Raw genomic sequence first — 26,007 nt, forward strand, 5'->3', positions numbered from 1 at the left:
TAAGTACCATGTGTTCTAGAAGTGGTTAAATTCACTTGCCCTTATGTTTTGAAGGTTATGATGGTGTAGCTAGATCAGAGTATCTTTAAAGCAGAGACAGGATAGGGACTCCATGGTGGAATATCGGTAAAGAGCTTCAGTTTTTTAGTGGCTGTACCCTGACTGCAGTCCTAGCTCTGTCTTTTAACTAGTTCTGTGGCATGGAGCAATGTGTTTAACTCCTCTGTGCCTTGATTTTCCAATTTCTAGAATGGAATACTGTCTTATAGAGTTTTGGGGGGGATACTGTGATAGTGCGCGTACAGCGTTTAGCACGGCCTCAAGTGCATTAAGTACTCCATCCCTGTTAGTTGCTGTTTCATTGGTTGCTGGTGTTATATCATTGGTTGTGGGAAGAATTCAAAGATTCATTTTTTAAACCTCTGGTCTAAAAACATGTTTTGAAATATAGGAGTGTTTTGGTTTTTTAAAATGTACATGTAAAAAGTTTTAAATGCAAGTGATAGTGGTAGATTGTATGAAGGAGTGAGGAGAAGCTGTGTCGCCTGTGAGGGTCAGAGTGGTGTCTGAGGAGGGACACTGGGGTGGTGCCTGAATGGTGGGGAGGAGGCAGCGTGTTCCCAGAAAAGTCTTGGAGGTGGGAGCTGGAGGGCATATCGGAGAAGCAGAGAGTAGGCCCACAGCTCGTGTGAGTGGGCTTTGGGTCGGTGGTCTGATGGCAGAAGTAGACAAGGGCCAGGTCATGAGGGGCCCTTGCAGGGCTCGGGTTCATCTCAAGGGAACTGGGCAGATGTGCTTGGAGGCAGGGTGCCCGGCCCATCTCCAGGTGTGACAGGAGCTGGATGGAGGAGGTTTCTGAGCCTCAGAGGAGGAGAAGCAGGCAGAGGCTTAGCACGTGGAGGAGATGCCATGAAGGCCGAGGCCTAGGATGGCAGTACGGAAACAGAAAAGTTCTAGGGTTCAGGATTTCCTCTGGAGGTAGAGTCGAAGGACCTGTTGGTGAATTTCATGGAGGGACATAGTGCTGTCGGAGGGAGTGTGTATTAAAGTAGGATTTCACTAAGAGTATAATTTTAAACAGCTAGGGTGTTAGAAGTTGACTTACAGGAAAATTTGAAACTGAACTGTGGGTCCTGTCTATGCAGTGAATTAAAGAATGAGAGTAAATACTTAGGCAGATTTTTCTGCCTGGATGGATTGGTTTTGACATTATAAGAGAAGTTGAAGCATAACTGAATTCCTTTCTGAACAGCTGGACAAAACAGCACACAGTGGAAAGATGGATCTGTCATTTTGTATTAGTTATGAAATGTTACTTGGTTCAAGTTGCTGGATCAAGGGAGGAAATCCTCGAGTGAAGATTGATAAAAAATTGAGTGCATTAGTGAATTTGCTTTTCAGGTCTATCGTGAGAGCTCTGGAAGGAAGCCAGGTGGGAATTCCCTGCCCTTGAGCAAGGTCCGTGAATGTGACCTTCTGAACGCTCATCTAGGGCAGTAGGAATGTATCTCATCTTAATACAGATTTTCAAGGACATATTTATTGTGTAAAATAAAATACCCTTGTAAGTTCCAGGAAGGCAGGAAGTTTTATATTTTTTTTCTCACTGACATGTCACTGATGATTATTACCAGTGCCTGACACATAGCAGGTGCTCAGTAACAATTACTGGAGGAACAAAGTATCATTTCTGGGTTGTTTTAATTTGGATTTCTTAGTAAGGGCAAATTATTTGACAATATTCATTCTGATGATTAAAGATAGCTAGCAGTAAGGAAATAAAAGGTCCTGTCTGGACTTGTAAAGTTCATTTCTAGTAATTTATGTTATTTTGGTTTTTTTTGTTTGTTTGTTTTTGGCTGCATCGGGTCTTGATTGCAGCGCGCGGGCTTCTCTCTAGTTGCGGCATGTGGGCTCAGTAGTTGTGGTGTGGGGTCTTAGTTGCCCCGTGGCATGTGAGATCTTAGTTCCCTGACCAGGGATTGAACCCGTGTCCCCTGCATTGGAAGGTGGATTCTTAACCACTGGACCACCAGAGAAGTCCCAACTTATGTTTAAATGGAAAAATCAGAATCATTTCGTTGAAATCAATTTTAGCTAGGTTACCACTATTAGGATAAAATAGTCTAGAATTTCTCAAAGCAGTTGAAAACTAAGGAAATAATTGGCATGTTTATTTTGTAGCCATCATTTGGTTATTTTATTAGATCACCAGAGAAGAGAGAACCTATTGCTCTAATAAGAAAATCAGATGTATCAAGAAGCAGTTTGGAGAAAGAAATGGCTCATCTTAACCATGGTCTATTTTCAGGTAATGGATTAAATGAAGTTTTTTTTTAACCTGTAAGTTAGTGGTTGTGTGATCATGTTCTTTATGTGGAAGAAAGTAATGTATATACCACTTTGAATTTTTTGAGTATTAGTTACAGATTTGATTTTTATGTAACTTCACATTGCCTTTTCAATCTAAAGTAGAAACAAGTCAGCCAAAATTCACCTAAATCCTTTTGTAAAAACAAAAATAAATGAAATATAATCTGTTCAAGTGGTTGGGTTAACTTTGGCCTATTAAACTGCTGAGTTAATGAATTTTAGCTATTATATTTATTATTTAGGTGGACTTCTAAAGAGAAGTTTTCAGATTTGGACTGTGATAGTATAAATATGATAAATATCTGTGATGAATATTTAAAATCAGACTTTCTTGGTTAACATAACAATTATCAAGCAGCTACTTTTTGCTAGTATAATGCCTCGTACATTGTATCATGAAATTGTATAAAATGTGCTTTAGTCCTTAAAGAGCCTATATTCCAGTGGGGGGTGGGGGGGTTGGGATATTTAGTGGTCCTTATCCCACGGATTGTTTCTGTGAGATAGTGTATAGATGTAAGTTGAATATTACATATTTTCTACAGGAGATTTAAAGGCACAGCTAAGTGAAGGATCAGTTACACTTCAGGCTGAAGAACTGGAGAGTATTTCACAAGTGGATGAAAATGATGTGACATTAACTGCCAATAAAGGGAAAACAGAGGTATTTTAAGCCTTTCATGAAGGAAAGCTAAAACCTCGCTGTCATAATTCTCATACAAGATCAAGATAAAGTCACATGTAAAAAATGCATAACATTTTTCTTACTCAATTTTATTACAAGTATCCTTTAAATATTATCAGTGTATAATAAATGTACGAAGAGTTTATAAAACAAACTTACAGTCAGTGAGTTATCACAGCTTATACACCCATGTACACCCCAGGTCAGGAAAGAGAGCATTGCCCACAGCCCAGGAGCCATTTTTTTGTTCCTCCTGAACACTACTTCCTCCTGTCTGACCTATGACACTGTATCAGTTTCACCCGTTTGTGAACTTTATATACAAGAAATCATGTAGTAGCATATATATATATATATTTAAATATAAATTTATTTATTTGTTTATTTTTGGCTGCGTTGGGTCTTTGTTGCTGCGTGCGGGCTTTTCTGTAGTTGCAGCGAGCGGGGGCTACTCTTTGTTGCAGTGCGTGGGCTCCTCATTGCATTGTGGTGGCTCCTCTTGTTGTGGAGCACAGGTTCTAGGTACGTGGGCTTCAGTAGTTGTGGCTCGTGGGCTCTAGAGCGCAGGATCAGTAGTTGTGGCACACAGGCTTAGTTGCTCCATGGCATGTGGGATCTTCCCAGACCAGGGATCGAACCTGTGTCCCCTGCATTGGCAGGCAGATTCTTAATCACTGTGCCACTAAGGAAGTCCAAGTAGCATATATTTTTCTTCGTTTTTTCCCACTTAGGTTTGCAAGATGCAACTGTGATAAGTATAATAGTTAATTTTCATTGCTGTATTGTATTCTATTACAAATATTCTGTCATTGATATATTCACCCTACTGTTGATGGATATTTGGGATCTGTCTTATGTCAATATGACACTGTTAAAATCGTGTAGTTTTATAGTAGGTCTTGATATCTAGCAGAATAAGTCTTCCCCTCTTATTTTTCTTTAAAAGTATCTTGGCTGTTCTTGTTCTTTACATTCCCATATATATTTTGAAGTCAGATTGTCACCTTTCACAACCAACTAGCAACCCTGCTGAGCTTTAAGTTGGGATTGTGTTTAATCTGTAGAACGGTGAAACTGTTGCAGAGCACAGGCTCCGGACACGCAGGCTCAGCAGCCATGGCTCACTGGCCTAGCCGCTCCGCGGCATGTGAGATCTTCCCGGACCGGGGCACGGACCCGTGTCCCCTGCATGGGCAGGCGGACTCTCAGCCACTGCACCACCAGGGAAGCCCTCCTCTCAGTATTTTATGGGGCTTTTTTGTGCAGAGATTTTAACACATCATTTGTTAGATTTCTTTCTGAATTGTTTGAAGTGGTATTTTAATATTATCTTTCTGAACTTAATTTTCCCTTTGTTGTGGCTAAACAGAAATAAATGTTTTTTAATATACTTACCTTATATCCAGCAAGCGTGCTAAATTCATTTTTATTTATGGATTCTTTGGATTTTTCTGTATATGCACTTACATTATCTGAGAATACCAACAGTTTTGTTCCTTTCTAATTTTTATACCTTCATTTCTTTGTCTGGCCTTACTTGACTGCATCTTAGAACAGTGAATAGAAGTGGTGATGTTGGGTTTCCCTGACTCAGAGGGAAAACTTTTCAATAGTATTTTGTCTTTAAATTTGATGGATGCTCTAGATTTTTATTTATCATCAGGTTTTTAAAATTCCCTTCTAATATTTGTTTGCTAGTTTTATTTTAATTGGTAAGGAGGTTGAATTTTGTCCAGTGCTGTTTTGCATCTGTCTAGGTGAACATGAGTTTTCTTTTCTTTTGGTGATGTGGTGAGTTACATGACATGGTTTTGAATATTAAAGCTGCTCTTCTCCACTTGGGTCATGATACATTATCATTTTTATAGATGGTTGGATTCAGTTTGATAATAATTTATTTAGAATTTTGCATATGTGTTCACAAGTGGGTTGATGCTCTTTCTTACCATGTTCTTGTTTGGTTTTGGTACCAAGGTTTTGCTGGTCTCATTTTTCTTATTTTCTGGAAGGTTTTTGTAAGACATACTAATTTTTGTTTAATTAATTAATTATTTTTGGCTGTGTTGGTTCTTCGTTGCTGCACGCTGGCTTTCTCTGGTTGCGTTGAGCAGGGACTACTCTTCGTTGTGGTGTGCGGGCTTCTCCTTGTGGTGGCTTCTCTTGTTGCAGAGCATGGGCTCTAAGCACGCGGGCTTCAGTAGTTGTGACATGTGGGCTCAGTAGTTGTGGCTCGGGGGCTCTGGAGCGTGGGCTCTAGAGTGCAGGCTCAGTACTTGTGGCGCATGGGCTTAGTTGCTCCGCAGCATGTGGGATCTTCCCAGACCAGGGCTCTAACCCGTGTCCCCTGCATTGGCAGATGGATTCTTAACCACTTCGCCACCAGGGAACCCCCTGTCCATTGGATTCTTAATTTTTCATTGTATTTTTTAATTATAGAATTTACATTTAGTTCTTTCTTGATAATTTCTAGTCTTCTGTTGAGTTCTTAATGTTGTTTTTAATTCCTTAAGTATGTTTTAGATTTTAGATTTAGATGTGTTTTAGACTCTGATAATCCATTGTCTGCAAGCCCCACAGTTGTGTTTTTCTGTGATGTGGGCCACATTACCTTGGAACATTGTGTGTCATTCATTGATAGAGGAGTGGACTTTTACAGGAAAAGTTGCTGAAATATTTGAGGCCATGGGAGATCTTCCAGACAGGATTTTTGGCTGCTTCTGAGCGAGGAACAGTAGCAGTCTCAGGTTGCTTTAATTCAGTTATTGGGATTGAGCTGATTGGAGCTTGGCCTCCGGTCCTCCTGAGGGCCACCTTTACTCCTAGGGAGTAGCCCTCTGTGGTCTCGTCCTAAAGCATGGATGTTTACCATGGTCACCGCCTTCCCCTCATCACTGGCAAACTCTGAACCTGATTTTTGTACCCTTACTCCCATAGAGCAGCTTTTCTTAGCTTCTTTTTAAAAAATTATCATTTCAAAAAAGATTTTCTTAGCTTCTTAAGCTTCCTGATGTCTTAGCAGTAGCCTCTTCCTAAAGCAGCTACCCTGGGGCAGAGCATCCCTGGGACTGGGCTCACCTCTATGGGATGCTCTCTTCTCTTGGATTTTGGCCCCATAGTTTTTTATTCCTTTTTTGGCTCTCCAGCGCCTTCTAAGAGATGTTTTCGGATATGCTGTCTAATTGCTGTCAGCAAGAGTTGGTTTGCATCACTTAGTCTGCTATTACTAGAGGCAGAAGTCTTAATTTGCATTTTTTAAATATTGCTTTGCTGTTGGTTCCATTTCATTATTTTACCCCTGGTTTCTATTTATGTCTTGCTTATAAATCTAACAATTGAATGAAATTACCAAGAATCATAATTGCAGTCACTGTGGCTCAATGGCTTCTCAATTTCAGTATTTCAATTTTTTGGTTTTAAATTATTTTCTGATTCAGTTTTAGCATTTCTTTAACTCCTGAAGGGTTTTTTTTGAACAACTGATGAACCAACTTTGTAAGTGACCGAGTACTCTACAAACCAAGTTGATAGCAGCTGTCTTTCTTCATTAGGAGGTTTAACTGGTATACCATTAATTTCTTGCTGCTGTCAGATCTTATGTAGCACTTACAAATAAAGCTTAAACTAATATGTGCTTGTCCATGGAACTGATGTGAACTTTCTCATTTCTAGGACACTTTCCTCATCAACAGCAAACCCCAGAGACACACAGGCGAACTGCCTAGCGGTGGTGATTCTGTGCTGAGGATAAGCACCATTGCTTCTGCCATCGCAGATGCATCAGTGAACGCTGACCCCTCCCAGCTCGCCGCCATGATCAAGGCACTTTCAAATAAAACCCGAGAGAAGACTTCTCAGGACGATGGTAAACAAAAGCACTGTTCGGCTGTGTCTCATTTCTTACCTAATGAGCTGGAAAAAAGTAATGGATCCAACGCATTTGATATGGAGAAATACCTTAAAAAAACAGAAATTAGTAGATATGAAAGTGGAATGGACAACTTTTCAAGAGCTGGTGTGTCTGATGCTTGGGATTTATCTTTGTCCAAAGAATGGACTACACATGACATCCATGCAGTGGACCTGGGTGCTACTAGCATAAATGTAAGGGAGCCAGAAGAAGACACAGCAGCTGGTTTTTATGGTGAAAGTGGAGAGAGCGTGGACCAGGCATCACTGAGAACGATAAACTCTTCAAATTCAGTTCTTACAAATATGGGAGAGAGAGAGGGTGCAGGGGTTGATGTGAAGGCACATTCCATTGACCATAAATCACCAGATTCTGGTGATGGTGAAAAAGCTGCCTCCGTATCCATTCCAGCCCTTGATAGCTCATTAGTCAGGAACCCCAGGGTAGCATCCCTCTGGCTGTCAGAAGAGCATGAAGACACACAGAATAGTAGAAAATATCAGAGGCAAAATGAGTATGTTAGTGAGACAAGTAACAATGAAAAGCATGTGACTTTTGAAAACCGTTCCATAATCTCACCTAAAAGTGTCGGTAAGTGTCAGAGTAATTGGTCACATTCAAAAAATTACACAGAGTGTTTATTTTTTTCTGTTCTCATTGGAAAATACACCTTTCTGGTAGATTTGAAAAATCCCTCTCCTGAGTGTGGTGGACATGGCTCGGAGGATGACCAGGATAGCTTCCGACCTTCCACTTCTCCACTGAGTCATTCTTCTCCTAGTGAGATTTCTGGAAATAGTTTATCAGGGTAGGTGCTTAACCTTTTTTTTTTTTTTTTTTTAAGCAATAAAATACATGCTCAATGTAGGAAAATTGGAACAAAGTGTAAAGAAAATTAGTCATCTATAGCTTCATCTCTCAGAAGTAACCGTTATAAATATTTTGTGAACTTCTTTTCAAGCTATTTTTCTTTGCAAATTTTCATACCCTGCTTTTTTCACTTATTAAAATAATTCCTACATTTAAAAGAAAATTAATGTTATAGACTGCATAATGAATCTGTCACAGTTTATTTGGTGCTTCTGGTCGATACTGGTGATACTATATTTTACCTTTTTTGTTTGTTTGCCATTTTAATGATACTGAGATGAACAACTTTGCTTATAAAATTTTTCCTGTGTTTTAACTGATTTCCTCAGAAGTGAAATTACCAAGTCAGGGATAAGAATATTTTCAGGCTCTCTGGATTAGCAAACTATTTTCTAAAAGAGTCTTAAAGACTTGCACTCTTACCATCTGTGTTTGTTGAAGGTGTGCATTCTACTGTTTTCTTATCAGCGTTTTAAATAACTTTTAATTTTGGATTTTTTTTTTTATCTTACAGTATTATTTGTGTTCTTAATACTAATGAGATTGATAAGTGCTTTTTCAAAGGTTAGGATAAGAATCCTAATATTTTACACGTTTTAGCACAACCTGTAGGGTAACTTAAGCTTCAAGTTATAAGACCTTTTTAATTTTTCAAAAATGCCTTAAGTCAACATTGTTTCAAAAGTTTACACATATACAGGTATATGTGTGTGTCCATAGAACTTTGAACAGTGTGAATGTAATGCTTCATCAGATGTGTCTGTGTATTTGTGTATAAATGTGCACGTGTGTGTGTTTCCCTCCATTAAGCTCATTGTCTGCCTCGTTCTCCAGTCCTCTCACCAGGAGCTGCTATTGCTGGTTTCTTAGGTTTCCTTCTGGTCTTTGTTTGTGCACATACACAGATATGAGTGTATATTCTTATTTTCATCCCTCTTTATAGTCAATAGAGGGTCCTTTACACACTTCTTATGTTTTGCTACACAAGGTTACTTATCCCAGCCTTATCTGTATTACTTTGCATGCATGCAGATGTATTACAGGATAAATTCTTGGAAATGAGATTGTTGGGTCGAAGAGTATATGCATTCACGTTCCTATTTAAATTAGTACAACCCCTCTGTAGAGGTTGTGTTAGTTTAATTTTCCACCAACAGTTTAGGAAAGAGCTTGTTTGCCACAACCTCACCAACAGAATGTTTATCAAACTTTTTGTTGACAGTCTGATAGGTGAAAAATAACGATTTCAGTATAACTTTAAATCATGAGTGATGATGAGCATCTTTCCTTTATATTTCCTTTTGTATCATATATCTATTCATGTTTGTTACCCATTTTTCTCATGGACTGTTAGTCTTTTTTGTCTCCATTTCTCAGAGCCCTTGACGTATTAGGGAGAGTGGGTAGCCCTTTGTTTGTGACATGAGTTATACAGTTCCTAGTCTTTAGAAGGTTTTTTCCTTTCTTGTATTTTTTGCTCTCCCGGATACTTAGCTCTAGCTTACCCACACCATTTCTGATGAATATGCAAAATCCAGGAGCAGCTTGGGAAACACATAATAGGTAACTTGGATATCAAATATAATTTCAATTTGTTTCAAAATATTGAACATTTATGATAATTTCACTGCTTGGGTAAAATTTTCTGCTTATTAAAATCTTTCCATAGAGGAACATATAAAAGATCTTTTATAAAGCCATAAAAGAAAAAATCCATAGATTTAATAAAATAAACTTTCTGTATGGCAACAGTTTTTGCCTCAGAATTGACTTGATCTTTTTGTAAGCTTTATGCCAAAGATGCTTTCAAGTCTAATAAGATCTTTCAAGTCTAGTAACCTTGTTAGGCTATGTCTCTATGTTGACCTCATGGCCACCTTGCCCTGTCATACAGCACCCTTTCAGTATGTGGAGTCAAGCATTCTTTTATTTAGGAAAGGTTTTTTTTTTTAATTACTTATTAAGATATTGGTCCTGACCCCAGGAACTCTAGTCTTGCATATGTGGGATCTGCATTTATTTTGTTTGTAATCCCTTTTTTAAGAACTTATTTTAGAATAATTGTAGATCCACGGGAAGTTGCAAAGATAGTATAGAGAGACCCCTTGTCCCTCCCCTGCTCCCCCAGATGCTGCACAGAATCACCACTTGTGCAATCACTTGTCCTGGGCAGGGCAGTGGGTAGAATTGTGTCATTTTATCATAGGTGTGAATGTGTATAACCACCTCCACAATCAGAGACATAGAACTTTGCCATCACCACAGTAACCTGCCTCTTTCTTACTTTTTCATTTTGTTTGCATTTCACATTTCTGATTTCTAGATTCCTTGTAGTATTTTCTTTTTTATTTCTTAACCCCCGTGTACTTTCCAGTTTCATCTTGTTTTCTATGATCTTGACATTTTAAAAAATTGTATATGAAGGCATTTAATAACAACTGTAAGTGCTCTATAAAGACATATTGTTATGATTTTTTTTCCTTCACCTGCCCTTTACTGCATGATCAGAGACAGAATGCTGGGCTGGATGGTCTCAGTTTTGGACCCACCTGTTTTTTCTTTCGCCCCTAAGAAAATACACTTATTCATTAAGTGTAGGAAACATATCTTAGGGGGATACTGAACTTTCTCATGAACTTGGTCAGATATTTTGAATGAGAGTGTTACGATGACCTTTCTAAAGTGACTGTTGGTGGGCTTCCTTCTCCCTACCGGTCAGCCACCTGCACCCACACCCCCACCTCTCAGCCACGGCCAGACTGCAGCCTTAGGGGGAAAGAAGCAGGACACCAACAGATTCTGAGGTTCGTTCTTCTGTCCCTTCTCCTGCTGCACGATAGGCGTTCCTGCCGAGGCCAAGCATCCAGCTCCATTTTATCTTCCTGCTTTCGCTCATCTCCTTTTTTTCTCATCAGCTTAAATGAACATGCTGGCGTCTTGTGGCTGATTTTCCTGTGCACAATTCTCTCTTCCACTGAGGAGACTTTGTTTCCTGTTGCCTGTGACTCCCTCCTTCTCGTGCACCCAGCAGCTGGTACTGCCTCTCTGGGCATCCGTGCCTGTTTTCTTTTTCCTCATCTTTGTGCTTTTTTTTTTTTGTCTGTTTGTTTAAATTTTTTTATTTTCTGGCTGAGTTGGGTCTTCGTTGCGGCACGCAGGATCTTTTGTTGTACCATGCAGGCTCTTTGTTGCGGTGTACGGGCTTCTCTCTAGTTGTGGCGGGCAGGTTTTCTCACTCTAGTTGTCTTGCGCGGGCTTGCATGGGCTCTGTAGTTTGCAGCACATGGGCTGTCTGGCTGGGGCACACAGGCTCAATAGTTGTGGCGCATAGGCTTAGTTGCCCTGAGGCATGTGAAATCTTGGTTCCCCGACCAGGGATCGAACCCACATCCCCTGCATTGGAAGGCGGATTCTTTACCACTGGACCACCAGGGAAGTCCCTCATCTTCGTTTCTTTATGTGTTCTCCCTGTGTTGCGGGGTAGCCGAGCTGTTCAAGTGTTTATCCTTGATGTCACTGATTTTCTGTAGCATCAGCTATGCTTTCATGGCTTCCAATGTGGACATTCATTTTGTATTCATTTCTTTTTATTGAAATTCTTCTTGTACTTTTGTATTATGGTAAAATGAGTTTCATGGGTTTTTTTTCAGGTTTTTCCAGTTCATTAAGTTTTTTATTTAATTTTTTAAAATATTTATTTATTTATTTGATTCTGCCAGGTCTTAGTTGCAGCAGGTGGGCTCCTTAGTTGTGACATGCGAGCTCTTAGTTGCAGCATGTGGGAGGTAGTTCCCTGACCAGGGATCAAACCTGGGCCCCCTGCATTGGGAGTGTGGAGTCTTAACGACTGTGCCACCAGGGAGGTCCCATACTCATTAAGTTTCTTAATATTCACAGTGAAATGTTGGTCAGAATGTTGATCTGTTGAGTGGCCACATCTTTCTGGTGAGAGCCCTTTATCTACTGAGTTTGCTGCTCACCAGTTTTCCTGCTGGCTGGTCTTCCAGCATCCAGCCAGCTTCCAGCAGGTCCGTAGTGCTGATTTAGAGCTTCTAATTCCAGAATTGCCTTGAGGTTTTGTGTGGCTGGCACCTTGGCAGTTTTTGGCTTCCTTTGGAGTCTGACATCCAGACTGAAATTTCTCTTCTTTTGTTTGTGTGTTCTTACAGTTCACTTCTCATTGCTTGAAGTAATACAACCTAAATGCATTTGTTCATTTCGACCAAAGGAGCTAGACTCAGCACGTACCCCATTACCCAGAACTCTTTTCCTGCTGCCCCATGGTGTCTGTGTGAGTATGTGTGTGCATGTGTGTGTGCGCATGTGCATACAGAACCCACGCAGGTGCATGTTATTCAGTGACTAAAGAGGGCCTGAAGCAATTTGGTTAATATTTTGTCTCCATTGGTTAGAGATTCACTAACTAGTATTGTGTCAGGGCTGTCTTGATTTGGTCCTTTTAAAAATCCAGAATTCAAAATAGGATTTTCTCTTTGTGTCTGATGGCCACCTGAGTATTCTGAACTTTGTGCACAGAAATGATGGGTAAAATTCAGTCAGATTAAGGGCTGACTTGAAACTAAATGGCAGAGTATTCAGGGGGTGCGGCAGCTGTTTCCAGAGGCGGCTGTGACGGTGTTTCCCACACAGTGTGATTTTGTACTCTGCCTTGAGGGACAGCTTGGCCCTCTCCTGTGCTGGGGGCTAACTGACAGAATATGGCACATGTATTAAATAGATGCAGGAGCTTATTATTTATTGCTTTATAACTTTTTTTTTACTTAATATATTCTGAACATCTTTCTGAGTCAATGGTTAGTAGTCAACAGCATGATTTAAAACAGCTGCATAGTGTTTTATTGTGTGTCTGTGCCATAATTTCAATAGCCTCCTTTCTCCTACATGACGTTTAAGATTGCCTACGTTTTATTGATAGTGATATATGATGTTTCCTTTTAGCGAATCTTTATAATTAGCACTAATTTTTTTCTTAGGATTAATCTCTAGATGTATAACACCTGAGTCAAGGGGCTTTTGCTATGCATGCTTGATAGCTCAGCCGAGAGTTGCACTGCTCCTATTCCTGCCCGTGGTGTGGCTCTTCCCATCTCTTTGATTGTTTTCATCTTGGCTCTTTTTTTTTTTTTTAACAATCTGTATCAAAGATCTTTATTTATTTTTGCGGTACGTGGGCCTCTCACTGTTGTGGCCTCTCCTGTTGCGGAGCACAGGCTCCAGATGCACAGGCTCAGCGGCCATGGCTCATGGGCCTAGCCGCTCCGTGGCATGTGGGATCTTCCCGGACCAGGGCACGAACCCGTGTCCCCTGCATCGGCAGGCGGACTCTCAGCCACTGCGCCACCAGGGAAGCCCCATCTTTGCTCTTTGAGGGCAGGAATTGGCCAGTGCTCTGCTCTTTGCTCTATATCAGGTATTCAGTAAACTTTTGTTGAATGAACAGCTAACATTGTTATGTGACTGTATATGAAATTTATTAATGAAACTGCCACAACATTTTTCTTTTTCAGTAGCTTACCAGATACTTCATTCAGTAGGACTATGATTTACAGTTTTAGATAATTAAGGGTGAAAAGAATTGAGTCTAGGGTTGAGTTGTATATGGCAGCTGGGACAGACGGTAGTGCAGGTTGACAGGGTTGTAGGCAAGCAGGAAGGGCTTTCTGCCAGTGTAGACGATGTTAAGTGAAGGGATGAACAAGTCCAGGCACAGGTGTTCTCTCTTCCAGGTGTGCCCTGGAGTCTTTCAGTTCAGCAGCTCACCTGCAAAAGCACCCCTGTGAGAGGGAGTCATCCCAGCTGACGTGTCCACAGGCCAGCATCAGCAGGCTGACTTACATTTCTGAACGAGAGAGCACCTGTCCTGCCACGGCCTCAGATCGTGGCCTTAAGGACCACCAGGTGGGAGCACTTTTGTTATTTCTTTACTCAGGCTTCTGGAGCTGAAGTCTTACTGATGTAGGACTCAGACTCGAGTTCAGGCCTAATTTCTGTTGCTCTTTTAACTTTAAAATAAGTGTGTATGTGTGTTTTGCTCATGCTGGGTAGGCACTACAAGTACAAATATTTTAGCATCTGCCATCAAAAAGCTCTCAGTCTGGTGGAGGCCGTGCAAGACATGCCGTGTAGAGAAATGCACTGTGAGAGATTCAGGAGGCGACTGATAATCTGACCAGGTGGCGAGTCCAGTGAAGCTTGGTGGGAGGACCGTCTGGAATCAGGCATGGGGGAGGCAGGGAATTGCAAAACACGCTGCATTTGAGAGCCCCCAAGAAATTAGGAATGGCTTCGGTGAATCGTGTACATGGAGAAGAGGAGGGGAGGCCAGACCACGACATCGTGGATGTAACATTTGGGAGTTTGAAGGCTCTTAAGTAGGACACAGACCTGCTCTGTGTTGTTTTGAAAGCTCCTTGCAGTGGAGGAGGCACTGAGGAGTGAGGTTAGAACCAGGAGGATTTGACACCAGGCGGCTGGAGTTGTCAGGCGAGGGGCAGCACAGGCTCAGGCCAGGGTCATGGCCATGGGGGTGGGAGGGAAGCAGAGAGGTCTGAGAGATTTGCTTGGGAGAAGCTAGAATTTTACTACCTAGGTGTGTTTTGTGAACACGACAGTGTTCAGTTTGTAATGAGCTGCGTATGACTTGCGGTGTGCAGTGCAGGCCTCCTCCGCTAAGCTGTGCCTAAACCTATCCACTAAGTTACTAAACAAAACCACTTGTTTCTTGTCCTGTAAATTAGGAAGAACAATGAATGCAGATTTTCTAACTTTTAATCCTGCATTTCACAGCCACTGAAGTACTTTGTATAAGCCATCCTTTTTTCAGAGAGGTAACATCATGTAGATCTCTGTTCTTTGAGAGTATATCAGCATGGTTTGCATTTGTAATACTCACTTTATCTGTGGATAATGTCTAAACATTTTTGGTCACACAGAGTGATGTCACCAGTACGTTGAGCACCACAATTATTCAGGCCAGTCCAGTTCCATCTCAGGAGCAGGCTCCGGATAAGTTGAGAGAAAAAAGTCCATTTCAAAGTAGAGGAAAAGGAGCGTTACTGTGTATTATCCAGAACTTGGACACAGAAAAAGAAACTGAAACTGCTTCTCTGAGTAGCGAACTTGAAGATGTAAAACCGAACTTCAGATCGAAAAGAGAGCTTTCCTCCAAAAGTGAAGATCTGTCAGAAACCACTGTGGCAGGTGTGACCTCAAATCCCAGTGAACTGGACCAGGTCAGCCTGGCTCTGCCAAGGGAGTTGGGCCTCGGCCAGTGGGCCCTGCCAGCCACGCCGCGCCTCCCTGTGTCCCGCCAGGGGCCTGTGCCCGACAGTGGACGTGTGACTCCTATAGACACGTCTGCTGCTGACAGTGCGTTCGTTGGCCAGGGCCCTCCCCAGACCTCCTTCCCCAGCACCGAGGGCTGCGGCCCTGCTCCCTCAAGGCAGCACGTGCCCACCTCGGGCCCTGCGCTCTCCGCACGCCGTCCCCTCCCCGTGGCTCCCTGTGCCCAGCTGAGCTCGGGAGCACTGCCTCGGTGCCAGGCTGGCGGCACCACAGCCTGTGGGCTCCCGGGAAACTGTCATCCTGCTGTCGTCACAGGAGAGCACGTCCAGAACTCTGTGGCCATGGGCTTTTGTCTTGGACAGAACATCAGCTCGGAGTTGCTGGCTGCCTCTTCCCTTTGTAACCCGTATTCTAACGCCTTCAATCAGAGTCTTCTAAGTACAGCCAAAACTTTTACTGTGCAGTCTCTTGGTCCAAACTGTGGAATTGATCCATGGGATTCAGGAGTGATGTCAGGATTTGGTAAGATGCTTTTTTCTCTGCTACTGCTTGTTGTTGGTTGCTGCTATTTAAAAACTGAATTTTCTCAATTGGGACCATAAAACTAGTTTGTTTCAAGGAGATACTGATTAGCCTGAATTTCTTGTAAACTTTTCTCTTTATCCTGAATTTGGAACACAGACCATAACGTATTTCTGTGCAAGGGTCCCTGAGTGGCCTTAGAAAAACATAAAAACTTAACGCAGGTAAAACTCCCACTGCCTTTGTCTTTCTGTTTCTCTCTTGTGCTCCAAACTTGGAATTCTGTTGTTGGTTCAACTAGGAAACGTCTAGTATAGAATCACCCACCTGAAGGAGGGAGTCTCCTGCCAGTTTTTAAGTCTTCAGGGGTGACTCGTGTGGGAGTGAGAGGCAGCACCCTTCCGCTCCCGCCCGTAGTGGCTGAGCTGCCTGTGCTCGTGCTGATGGTCACTCTTGGGAGCAGAGCTTGGTGCTATGCTTTCCTGACACGGTGCTCATGGCCACTGCAGCACGATCAGTTTTGCCTTCTTTTTCTTCTGAAGGAATTCCACAGTGACCCCATAAGAATGGTGAAAAGCTTGGTCATCATGTTCAAAATCAGTTAGAGCCTCCATCATTTCTCATTAGATTAGGCAGTGGCTTATATTTATAGGAGAGAAAAGGAAGCGATTACTGACAGCAATAACATCTAAGAGTTGATTAGCTGTAAATTTTTTAGTTTGATCAATTTTGATTGTTTTTCCTCATGGGCTGCTTGCCTCAGGAGAAAATTAGTGACCAGTCTCTGCTGAGCCGTATGCAGTGTTGGGGACTCCTGTTTAGATCTGGGGCACTTTATAAAACCATAGCTCTCGGTGTCAACAGGTAGTCTTCTGTAAAAATTTCCATTTAACCAGTTGTGCTTTTGATGGGGTGTTGGGTATGCATTTTGACTCTGCTTTAACTGTACCCAGGGAAAGTAAGAGTGCCTGAGGAATTGAAGTTTCCTCATGCTTGCTGTATTGGCATCGCGTCACAAACCTACCTTAGTGTCCTGAATCCTGCCGACTGCTGGCTGCAGGTCAGCATCGGGGTCCTCAGTGTTAGTGTCAACGGTGAAAAGGTGAGCTTTCTGTGTCTTTCTCCTCTGACTTAGCGATTGCAGTACAATTAATGCTGGAGCTCTCCTTTGCCTAGTATTAGTACTTCCTTTTATACCAGGGAGCATGTCCACCACCATATACTTTGCACAGAATCGTTGGAATCGTATCTTTCTCTTGGTTCCCCTTTTGTTGCAGTACTTCCAGTGAAAGGGAAATCTGAATGTATTTCTCAGATCTCATCAGGTGTTACTATTTATTTATTAACCATTATGTTTCATTGTTACTTGTTTATAAAATCACGTAAGTGTGCTTTTTGTGCTGTCGGCTTAAAGCACTGACTGGAGCTCCAAGTTTCTGGTCTCTATTTGTTGTTTTTGTTAAATGTGATTGAATATGTTATTGTTGTTTATTCCAAAGGAAAAAAAAAAAAAGAAACAAGTTACTCTTGCAACCTGTGCCTTCATTTAGTAAGTTAATTTATCTGATCATGTTCTTACATGATCTTTTGAAATACCTGGAAACACAGTTTTAACATTAGAGCAGGGGTCTCTCGCATGATCAGTTACAGCTGCTGAGGTTCTAGACTCTAGACCCTGTGGGCCTCGGTGAGTAGGGAGAGTGGGAAACAAGGTCAGCAGCTTCTTGCAGACAAACATTGGTGGACGGGTTTACTCTCCCCTCTTACGTCCTAGTGATAACCTTGATTTACTTGATAAAATAAGACTGTCTTCTCTCCCTCTCCCTTTCCCCAGCTTTTCCCCTCTGATCCTGAGGGTAGAGGAAAGGCAGGTGTTTGGAGGAAAGGGTTGAGAGTGAAAGGTGGTGAGATTGGAGGCCTTTTTAGGAGCATGTAGGAAGTAATGATGACTCTGGAAGTGGGAGTAGAAAAGAAGATCCCTGTTCACAGGGAGGAGGGAGAGATTGGAGTGAGTCAGAATCGTAGAATTTGAGGCCTGACAGTGAACCTTGGAGATCAGTCTAACCCCCTACGTTACACAGCTGCAGAGACCAGGTCCCAGGTGATGTCCAGGGTGGGAGACAGGTCCCAGGGTGATGTCCAAGGCTGGAGGTGCTGCCATTTTCAGCACCCTTTTCAAAAAAAGTGAAGGTAAAAATAACATATCTTCAAAAGTCCTTATGGGAGTTCCCTCGTGGTCCAGTGGTTAGGACTTGGTGCTTTCACTGCCGTGGTCCAGGTTCAGTCCCTGGTTGGGAACTAAGATCCCGCAAGCTGTGTGGCATGGCCAAAAAAAAAAAAAAAAAGTCCTTATAATTTTGACTAACTGTATTTTCCAGGTAATGAGTTATGAGGCCTGGGTATTTTTCAAGAGCTAACATATCTAGATTTGGTAGTTTGAGTGACTATGAAAAGGGATCTTAAACTAGTTGGTTCTTCTTCCTGATTTTCATTGCGAAGTTATTTCTTAACGGACCATGTGGCTCTTCTTTTAAGGTGGATCTTTCAGCTTATCCTTGTTTAGTTTTCAAGAATAAAGTCATCATAAGACCTCATGCCACAGAAGAGATAAAAGTGCTCTTCATACCGTCTGATCCTGGGATTTTCCGATGTATATTCAGCATTGCTTCTTGGCCGTTTTCAGCTGACGCAGAGACAGTGGCACAGGCAGAAGCACTGGCAAGCAGGGTTGTCCTCACCGCCATTGCCGAGACCCCCGTGATCGAGGTGACTGTAAGCAGGTCTTTGTCATACCTGGCATTTTAATGAGGCTGTTCAACCTTAGAAGTAAAATTTGGGTAAAATGAATTTGTGGATGAATGTGCCAAAAGTTACAATTGAGCTAAACATTACTCTCAATATTTTCTTATTCCAAAATTTAAAATTATTTCTGGAATTCCCTGGCAGTCCAGTGGTTAGGACTTTGCGCTTACACTGCCGAGGGTGCGGGTTCAGTCCCTGGTCAGGGAACTAAGATCCGGCAAGCCGCAGAGCGAGGCCAAAAAAATTAAGATTATTTCTTTTGTTTTATAGAAGCACAGATATGCTCGCTAAGATGTTTGTAAGCAAAGTATAACGTTAAACCCTATTTTCCAGCTGGTTTCCATCGTATAGTTTGATGTGCGTGGAGGAAAACACCACATTCAGATTATCCTCTTTTCTGTACCTGAAAACTGCTCACTGAAAAATTTCCTCTTGTACAGTTGCTCATTTTCTGGAAGTGAAAGAAATTGGGTCTAGCCAGGTTGGGGCAACAAAATTCTTGTGGGATTGCAGGCCTCTTTAGGACACTGGCTGTCAGCCCTGGCTGCACATCGGAATAACTGGGGTTTGTTTTTTTTAAAAAATTTAATTAATTAATTTATTTTTTGGCTGCATTGGGTCTTTGTTGCTATGCGCAGGCTTTCTCTAGTTGCGGTGAGCGGGGGCTACTCTTCGTTGTGGTGTGTGGGCTTCTCATTGTGATGGGTTCTCTTGTTGCGGAGCACGGGCTCTAGGCATGCAGGATTCAGAAGTTGTGGCACAATAGGCTCAGTAGTTGTGGCTCTTGGGCTCTAGAGCACAGGCTCAGTAGTTGTGGCACATGGGCTTAGTTGCTCCGAGGCATGTGGGATCTTCCCGGACCAGGACTCGAACCCGTGTCCCCTGCATTGGCAGGTGGATTCTTAACCGCTGCGCCACCAGCGAAGTCCCTAGATATTATTGTAAACATTTTCAGTGTTGTCAGAGTTTGGACTAAATCCAAAAATGCCCACATATGTTTTGGAGGGAATTGAGAAGTCGGTAGTATAACAGTAGAGCTAGTGGAAGGGAGGCTGTGTGTTTTGTAAAGTTGTCAGTTTGTCTTCTCACAGTAACGCAGCTAAGCTGTTGCTTTGTTCTGTAGTGTATTTGGGTACGTGGACTACCTCAGAAAAATAATTTACTTGTGTAGAAAATAGGAATTGTAAAATAGCCCCAGGAGTCTTAGGTAAGTTTACCTTTAATGTTGACTATTTGTGGCTGGAAAGGGCAGTGATGTGAACATAAGCTGTGATATTTATTAATATATTGTTTTTATAAATCCCTTTTTTCCCATAATTTAGGTAGAAACAGAAAAGAAAGATGTTCTTGATTTTGGTGACTTGACTTATGGAAGCTGGAAAGCTCTGCCTTTAAAGCTGGTAAACAAGACGCACGCCAACATCCCAATTAGACTCATTATTAATGCTGTAAGTACTGTGCTCGGAGGAAACCTTTACAGAGCACACTGACTTAGAGTTGTAGATGCAGCTAGTAGCATCCTTGGTTAACTTCTCTTAGGAAAGTAGATATTTTTGTTAAGGATCTTTGAACAAATTTAGCATCACACCAACATGACTCCATTGGCTCTACTGAAGCGGCTTCTCCTGTTTCTGACAGAACGCCATAGCCTGGCGCTGCTTCACCTTTTCCAAGGAACCCATCCACACAGCTCTGAAAGCTGTTCCTTATGCCCATGCGATTGCTCAGCTGGCCGCCCCCTCGGTGATCAACCATATGATGCCTGCCAGCGATGACGGACAGGTGAGCTGGGGGATTGAAGGACTGATTTAGAATTAAGGAGGAAGTTAAGTTTCCAAACTACTTTTCTTTCACTGTGTATGAAAAATTTTTTTTATTTTACAGGATCCAGAATTTCTGATAATTTGGGTTCTTTTCCATAGTCCAAAGAAACAGATGACTTCTTCAGGTATCATGTTTACGTTTTATGGGATTTTATTTACTCCGTAGCTAAATAAACTACAAAGTTGAGGCTTATTTCTCCTGTCAGTAAATTGTCAAATATTTATTGTAATTTGTCAGATATTTTATGTTGTTTTAAAGCTGGGCAGAGAGCATGCTATTTTGGGTCAAACCCATCCAATTATGGATAATCCAAGCAAGTACCACTGAAAACGTTTTGGGGTCTTTTCTGTTAATTGATGTTATCTCCTCTACCAATTAGATGTTTTCTTCCTTTTTCTCCTCCACGCATTTCTGTTCCTCTCTGAGTTCTTTGAACAGTCATTTTAAGATTTTTTTGTGCCCCTTGATGGCGTAGTGTTGGGCCATGTGTGGCATTCAGAATTAAATAACTCTGGTGTCTGAACTAAAAGAATGACCTTTTACAGAGATTCTAGACTCAGCAGAAGAATTCTTGGCAAGAGTTGATGTAGAAGTTGATAGTCCAAACCCTACACCAGTCATTAAAAGTATCAATCTTCGAGCAAGAACAGGAATAGCCAGGATACATGCTCCAAAAGACCTCCAGGTACCCTAAACTCCTCACTTTGCTGTTACTTTATGTTCAGGTTGATTTCATTCCAAGCGTGACATTTTTAAAACATGCCTGTTTTACCCCATCCTCTAGACTATGCACTTGTTTGCCAGTGTGGCTTCCTCAACAAGGCAGTACTTACCTTTGAAAAATGCTGGGAATATTGATGTCCACTTGGACATCAAGGTAAGAATTTGTGTCTGAGGCTGTAACTTATTTCCTCGGGCTGAGACTGTGAGTGTTTCCTTGGGTTCTGAAGGTTGCTCTGCTGTTGACCTTGTTCAAGGGCTGGGGGCATTGGCAGGGGTGGTCAGACAGAAGAATCTGAGCCCGGGCTTTCAGAGCTGGTGTTACACGAGCATAAAACAGATGGTTAGGAAGTTCAGCTGGGATGTCTAATGTAATAGGTACAAGAACCAAGCTCTAGATTAGTTCCTGAAGACCGAGTCATCCTGTGGCTGGGTGGAGGAGAGGGAGCCACATGTGTAGACAACATTTCTGAGTTGTGTGGCTGAGTGAGGGGGTGTTGGTGGCCAGGAATTAGGGATGGGGCAGGGGATAGTTTGTTACGGAAGAGAAGAAAGATGTATCCTTTCCAAGAAAGTAAGATGGTGGGGCATTGCTGGGCAGGGAGGGAGTAGAATACCCAGTTGTGGTCAGTGAGAGAGACAAGGCACGTGAGTGTGTGAAAGCCATGTCTGCAGGTCAGCGTTGACTTATAATTATGTAAATACTTAGATCCCAGATCAAGGAAGTCACTTTTCAGTGGATCCAGAGAAACTATTCCTTAAACCTGGAGAAGAGCATGAAGTTATAGTTTCATTTTCTCCAAAGGATTCCAAAGCCTGTGAGGAAAGGTAACGTAGGACTGTTGATCATGGCGAATTTGTGCTTATTTAGGTGTGCTCCGGTCCACAGCCTGAGGGACAGAGTACACGCTTCACCTCGCCTATACAGCACCGCTTTACCTCTTTCCTTTAGCCTCATATCTTTCTGCTTACTGAAAATCTCCTTTTAAACCAGCTAGCTGACTAGAAAGTAAGAAATCACTATTTTCAAGTATATTCTGACAAAAGTAAATAATAACACGTCAATCTTGATGTTTCTCACTAACTTCTTCTCTCTCACCAAGGAAATCATCAGTTGACCTTGTCAGTTGTTAAAGATACAACTGACAGTTGTACCTTTTCCAGGCCAGTGACTTTTTGGCACCCAAATCATAAGTGAATATCCCTTTACAGTGGTCGGAGCACCCTTGTCACCAGCTTTTGAACTTGCTTGATAAAATGTAGCTTAGCCCGCTGTCCTCAGACGCACGTGGCCCATCCCCTGCCTGATTGCCGAGCCCCCTGCCTGGTTCCTGAGCCCCCGAGTGCCTCACTGTCCTCCGCCTGCTTGTCCCTGGGTGCAGAGGTGCTGGCTGCTCAGATGTGAACACTTGTGCCGGGAGGACTCGCCCGCACCTGCCCACCGGGGTAGCACCCCCACCCAGGAGGCTTTCCTCATCCCTTCCCAGATCCCTCCCTGTCTCCCGTGACCCATGCACTTCTCTCCCGCTGTGCTCGTGGCATGGGCCTGTGGCATGTACCCGTCTCCTTCTCTGTCTGTTTTCTCCTCTGGAATGTAAGCTGTGAGGGTGAGAATGCAGTGTAGCCTCAGCACCGACCAGCTCAGTCTCTTGGACGAAGGAAGCGCATAGGACAATAGTTGTCGAAAGAATTGAATTCTGAATATTGAACTTAGATGGTTTTCTTTGTTAGGATCTTGAAAATATTTGTGCAGTCGTTTGGCCCTCAGTATGAAGTGATGTTAAAAGGTGAAGTAGTTTCTTCAGGAAACAAGCCTCTGACGCCTGCATCTTGCTGCTCAGATATTCCTTCGATTTTATCCAACAAGCAGTTTCTGGCGTGGGGAGGTGTCCCCCTGGGCAGGACACAGTGAGTATACACTGTAGCTGTTATCACATAATGCTAGTCTTCCCTGTGTTGATGATGACCATGTTAATGTTTTTAGAACGGAAATAAAACTATCATATTCATTATTCATCCTACCATGAATACAAATTTTTTAGTAAAATTTTAACCTCTTTTTAAAATACAAGCCAAAAAAATTAGGTTTCAGTTTTCTTAAGCTCTTTGGTGAATTCTGTGCTGATGACCAAACTTAGGCAATTAAGTGTGTCTTCGTTCCTTCTCTGGAAAGCCCTGGGGACTGGTGGGAAGAAGAAATAATCAGAGACGTTGCATCTATTTAAGGAGTTAGAGGCTAGTTGATGAAGGGGCACGTGTTCTTTACGCAGCTCTCAGTGAAGACCCCTCTTCAGCTAGGCTCCTGAAATGTCCTGCATGGCCGTGAGTTTGAGGAACTGTGCCCTCCTCAGTAGCTCCTATGCCCGTGGAGTCAGTCCATCTCTAAACATTGTACTTGGTTTTAATTGGCTTTGTTTTTATGAAAAAAATATTTTTCAGAACGTCTTTCCCAACCATTGTACTTATGGAAGGTTTTTCTCAGGTGTGCTGATAACCAGAGGTCTTTGATTTTATTCTGAGGTTAAACTCAGCAACCTTTCCCTTTTAGCACAAGGTGCACAAGGCATAGACCACAGCTTAAATAATTTAACTGTCAGTCTTCAAAATTTGAGTAAAATGGAGATTTATTCATGTATTCTGTGTTCTCTAATGAAGAGAGGCTTCATATATTTTCAAAGACTGAAGGATTTTCATCCTGTGAGCCAGTTGCTATTCATACATCCATTCTACTTGCACTGTAAGTTTTTTTAAAGTAAGGTTAGTTCAGTATGCTGTTTAAAAGACTACTTTGTGCAAATGAGTCTCTTAAAGTAAAAAATCTGAGCGATGTGCTTAGGACCCTTGTTTCCACGAAAGATAGGTTTTGGAGCTGAGGATGGTATTGACTTTAATGACTTAATGAATTTGGTAATCTGAATTTTCATTGATTACTATTTTATAAGACAGATAATTCCTATACATAGAGAATGAATAATAAGGGCAGCTAAGGAGCTATAACAGGAGAGAGACTAAACCCAAAATCTTCTCTGATAAGCTGAGTCTTGAGCATACGTTCTCACAAATGTAGAGTTCTGGGACTGTGGAGGCACTTCCAGGCTGCTCAAGGGGCCTGTGCAGTCAGTCCGTCTCCAAACACTGCAGTCAGTTTTAATTGGCTTTGTTTTTATGATTGTAGCAATATCCATGGAGGAAAACCACATTTAAGTTGTGTCATTGTTTCTAGGCTTCAGAAACTAGCTTTAAGAAATAATTCCACATCTTCAGCCCAACATTTACGACTGCTCATTAGAGGACAAGACCAGGACTGCTTTCAGGTTTGTGGAGTGCGTGGCTCTGTTCTGTTTCACGTTCTGTCTAGATCCAGGACACTTAACACTTAACATCTAGATACATGGCACTTAATGTAGGCCATCTTGTGTTCTTAATCTTTGAGGAGTTCATGTTAATTGTATGTTTTATTTGTGCTGCTGCTCTGTTTTATGCAGAGATTTTTTTTTTAAATTGTAGTTTCAGCACACTTTTGGTTCAGAAGAGCGATTGACCAGTAACTGTGAGATCAGGATTCGTCCAAAAGAAGACATATACATCTCTGTGTTGTTTGCACCTACTCGATTATCTTGTATGTTGGCCAAACTAGAAATTAAACAACTTGGAATTCGATCACAACCAGGCTTTAAGTTCACGGTAAGATAATTTTATAGCTTTTTTTTCCCTCCCATGGAGTTTATGACATGTTGTAACTATTGGTTAAATATTGGTAAATTACATATACTCTGCTTTTTATAAGTCAAAATATGTGATTACCTAGATTTACAAACAAGTTAGGGAGTAATTATATACCTTGTAGGATTACCCTATTTTAAAAGCAGCCACCAGAGTATTCCTGTAAGTAATGGCTTGTCTAATGCTTGTAAGTTTCATTTCGGTTTGAAAATTTTGAAATGTACTCAACTTTTCAGAAATCCATTTTTTGGTAAATCCAGATGGAAATGTTTAAGATGTTGACTTTCCAAGTAAATTTTATTCTTTCAGTTCAGCAAAGTGTCTATGGACATCATTTGTTAGACTCTGTTCCGTACAGCAGGGATACAAAGACAAGAGCTTTTCTATTTTGTTTCTTCCCAGCATAATTTTAAAAGATTTCAAGTCATTTCTTTAGCTAGATTCAGGGTAGTAAGAGAGAAAAATGATGAATCCTGGAGGAGAGGAAAGAAGGACAGGGTAGTGGAATGAAGCCTGAGCTCCCTGAAAGTAGCTAAAATCCAAGCAATTAGTTGGCAGTGGGGCTGGGACTACGATGTTGGTCGTTTCCTAGTGTCAGAGTGGATGTGTGATAAATTACAAGATTAACAACACCTAGAAGTTTTTTTAAAAAGGATGGATATTTATGGCAAATTTACCTTTATTTGATGCTGGAGCTGGACACACTCTCTGTGGAGCTCTTCACATGACCCCATGAGCTTTGGTGGGGAGAGGTGTTAAAAGGTGTAAATGGCCATTTTCAGAGCAGTGGTTCTCAACCAGAGACTGTTTCACCATCCAGGGGATACTTGGTAATTTCTGGAGACATTTGTGGTTGTCACACTGGAAGTGGGAAAAGATACAACTGGCACCTGGTGAGTAGAGGCCAGGGGTGCGGCCAGACACCCACAGTGCACAGGGCTCCCCATGTCAAATGGCGCAGCCCAAGGGCCATTGTGCCGAGGCTGAGAACCCTGCTCTAGATGGATTTTATTTTATTTTATTTATTTTTATTATTTTATTTTATTTATGTTACGTTACGAGGCTTGTGGGATCTTAGTTCCCAGACCAGGGATTGAACCCGGGCCCCCGGCAGTGTAAGTGCAGAGTCCTAACCGCTGGACCACCAGGGAAGTCCCTGAGAAGCCTGCTCTAGAGCAGCAGTTTCTCTGGTTGAAACTTCGGGTCAGTGGGCATTAGTCAAATTTCATTTTATTTAATCTTTTTTTTTTTTTTTTTTTTGGGTCACAGGGCCCTC

At 42.0% G+C, this 26,007-nt stretch overlaps 1 protein-coding gene across 1 annotated transcript in view; it reads left to right on the top strand.

The window, feature by feature from the left end:
• The window catches only part of CEP192 (centrosomal protein 192), a 96,819-nt gene that overhangs the window by 32,436 nt on the left and 38,376 nt on the right, over nt 1-26,007 (top strand). Inside the window, exons 13-29 of the mRNA XM_024763700.1 lie at nt 2,185-2,311; nt 2,919-3,037; nt 6,728-7,556; nt 7,647-7,773; nt 13,583-13,754; nt 14,789-15,662; nt 16,616-16,764; nt 18,198-18,428; nt 19,787-19,912; nt 20,103-20,246; nt 20,349-20,412; nt 20,834-20,973; nt 21,073-21,165; nt 21,718-21,836; nt 22,740-22,916; nt 24,232-24,322; nt 24,516-24,692. Of these exons, the coding sequence (XP_024619468.1) occupies nt 2,185-2,311; nt 2,919-3,037; nt 6,728-7,556; nt 7,647-7,773; nt 13,583-13,754; nt 14,789-15,662; nt 16,616-16,764; nt 18,198-18,428; nt 19,787-19,912; nt 20,103-20,246; nt 20,349-20,412; nt 20,834-20,973; nt 21,073-21,165; nt 21,718-21,836; nt 22,740-22,916; nt 24,232-24,322; nt 24,516-24,692 (3,759 nt within the window). The remainder of the gene's footprint in view (nt 1-2,184; nt 2,312-2,918; nt 3,038-6,727; nt 7,557-7,646; nt 7,774-13,582; nt 13,755-14,788; nt 15,663-16,615; nt 16,765-18,197; nt 18,429-19,786; nt 19,913-20,102; nt 20,247-20,348; nt 20,413-20,833; nt 20,974-21,072; nt 21,166-21,717; nt 21,837-22,739; nt 22,917-24,231; nt 24,323-24,515; nt 24,693-26,007) is intronic.

The sequence above is a fragment of the Neophocaena asiaeorientalis genome, unplaced genomic scaffold, assembly GCF_003031525.2.
Source record: "Neophocaena asiaeorientalis asiaeorientalis breed wild unplaced genomic scaffold, Neophocaena_asiaeorientalis_V1.1 scaffold110, whole genome shotgun sequence".
NCBI lineage: Eukaryota > Metazoa > Chordata > Mammalia > Artiodactyla > Phocoenidae > Neophocaena > Neophocaena asiaeorientalis.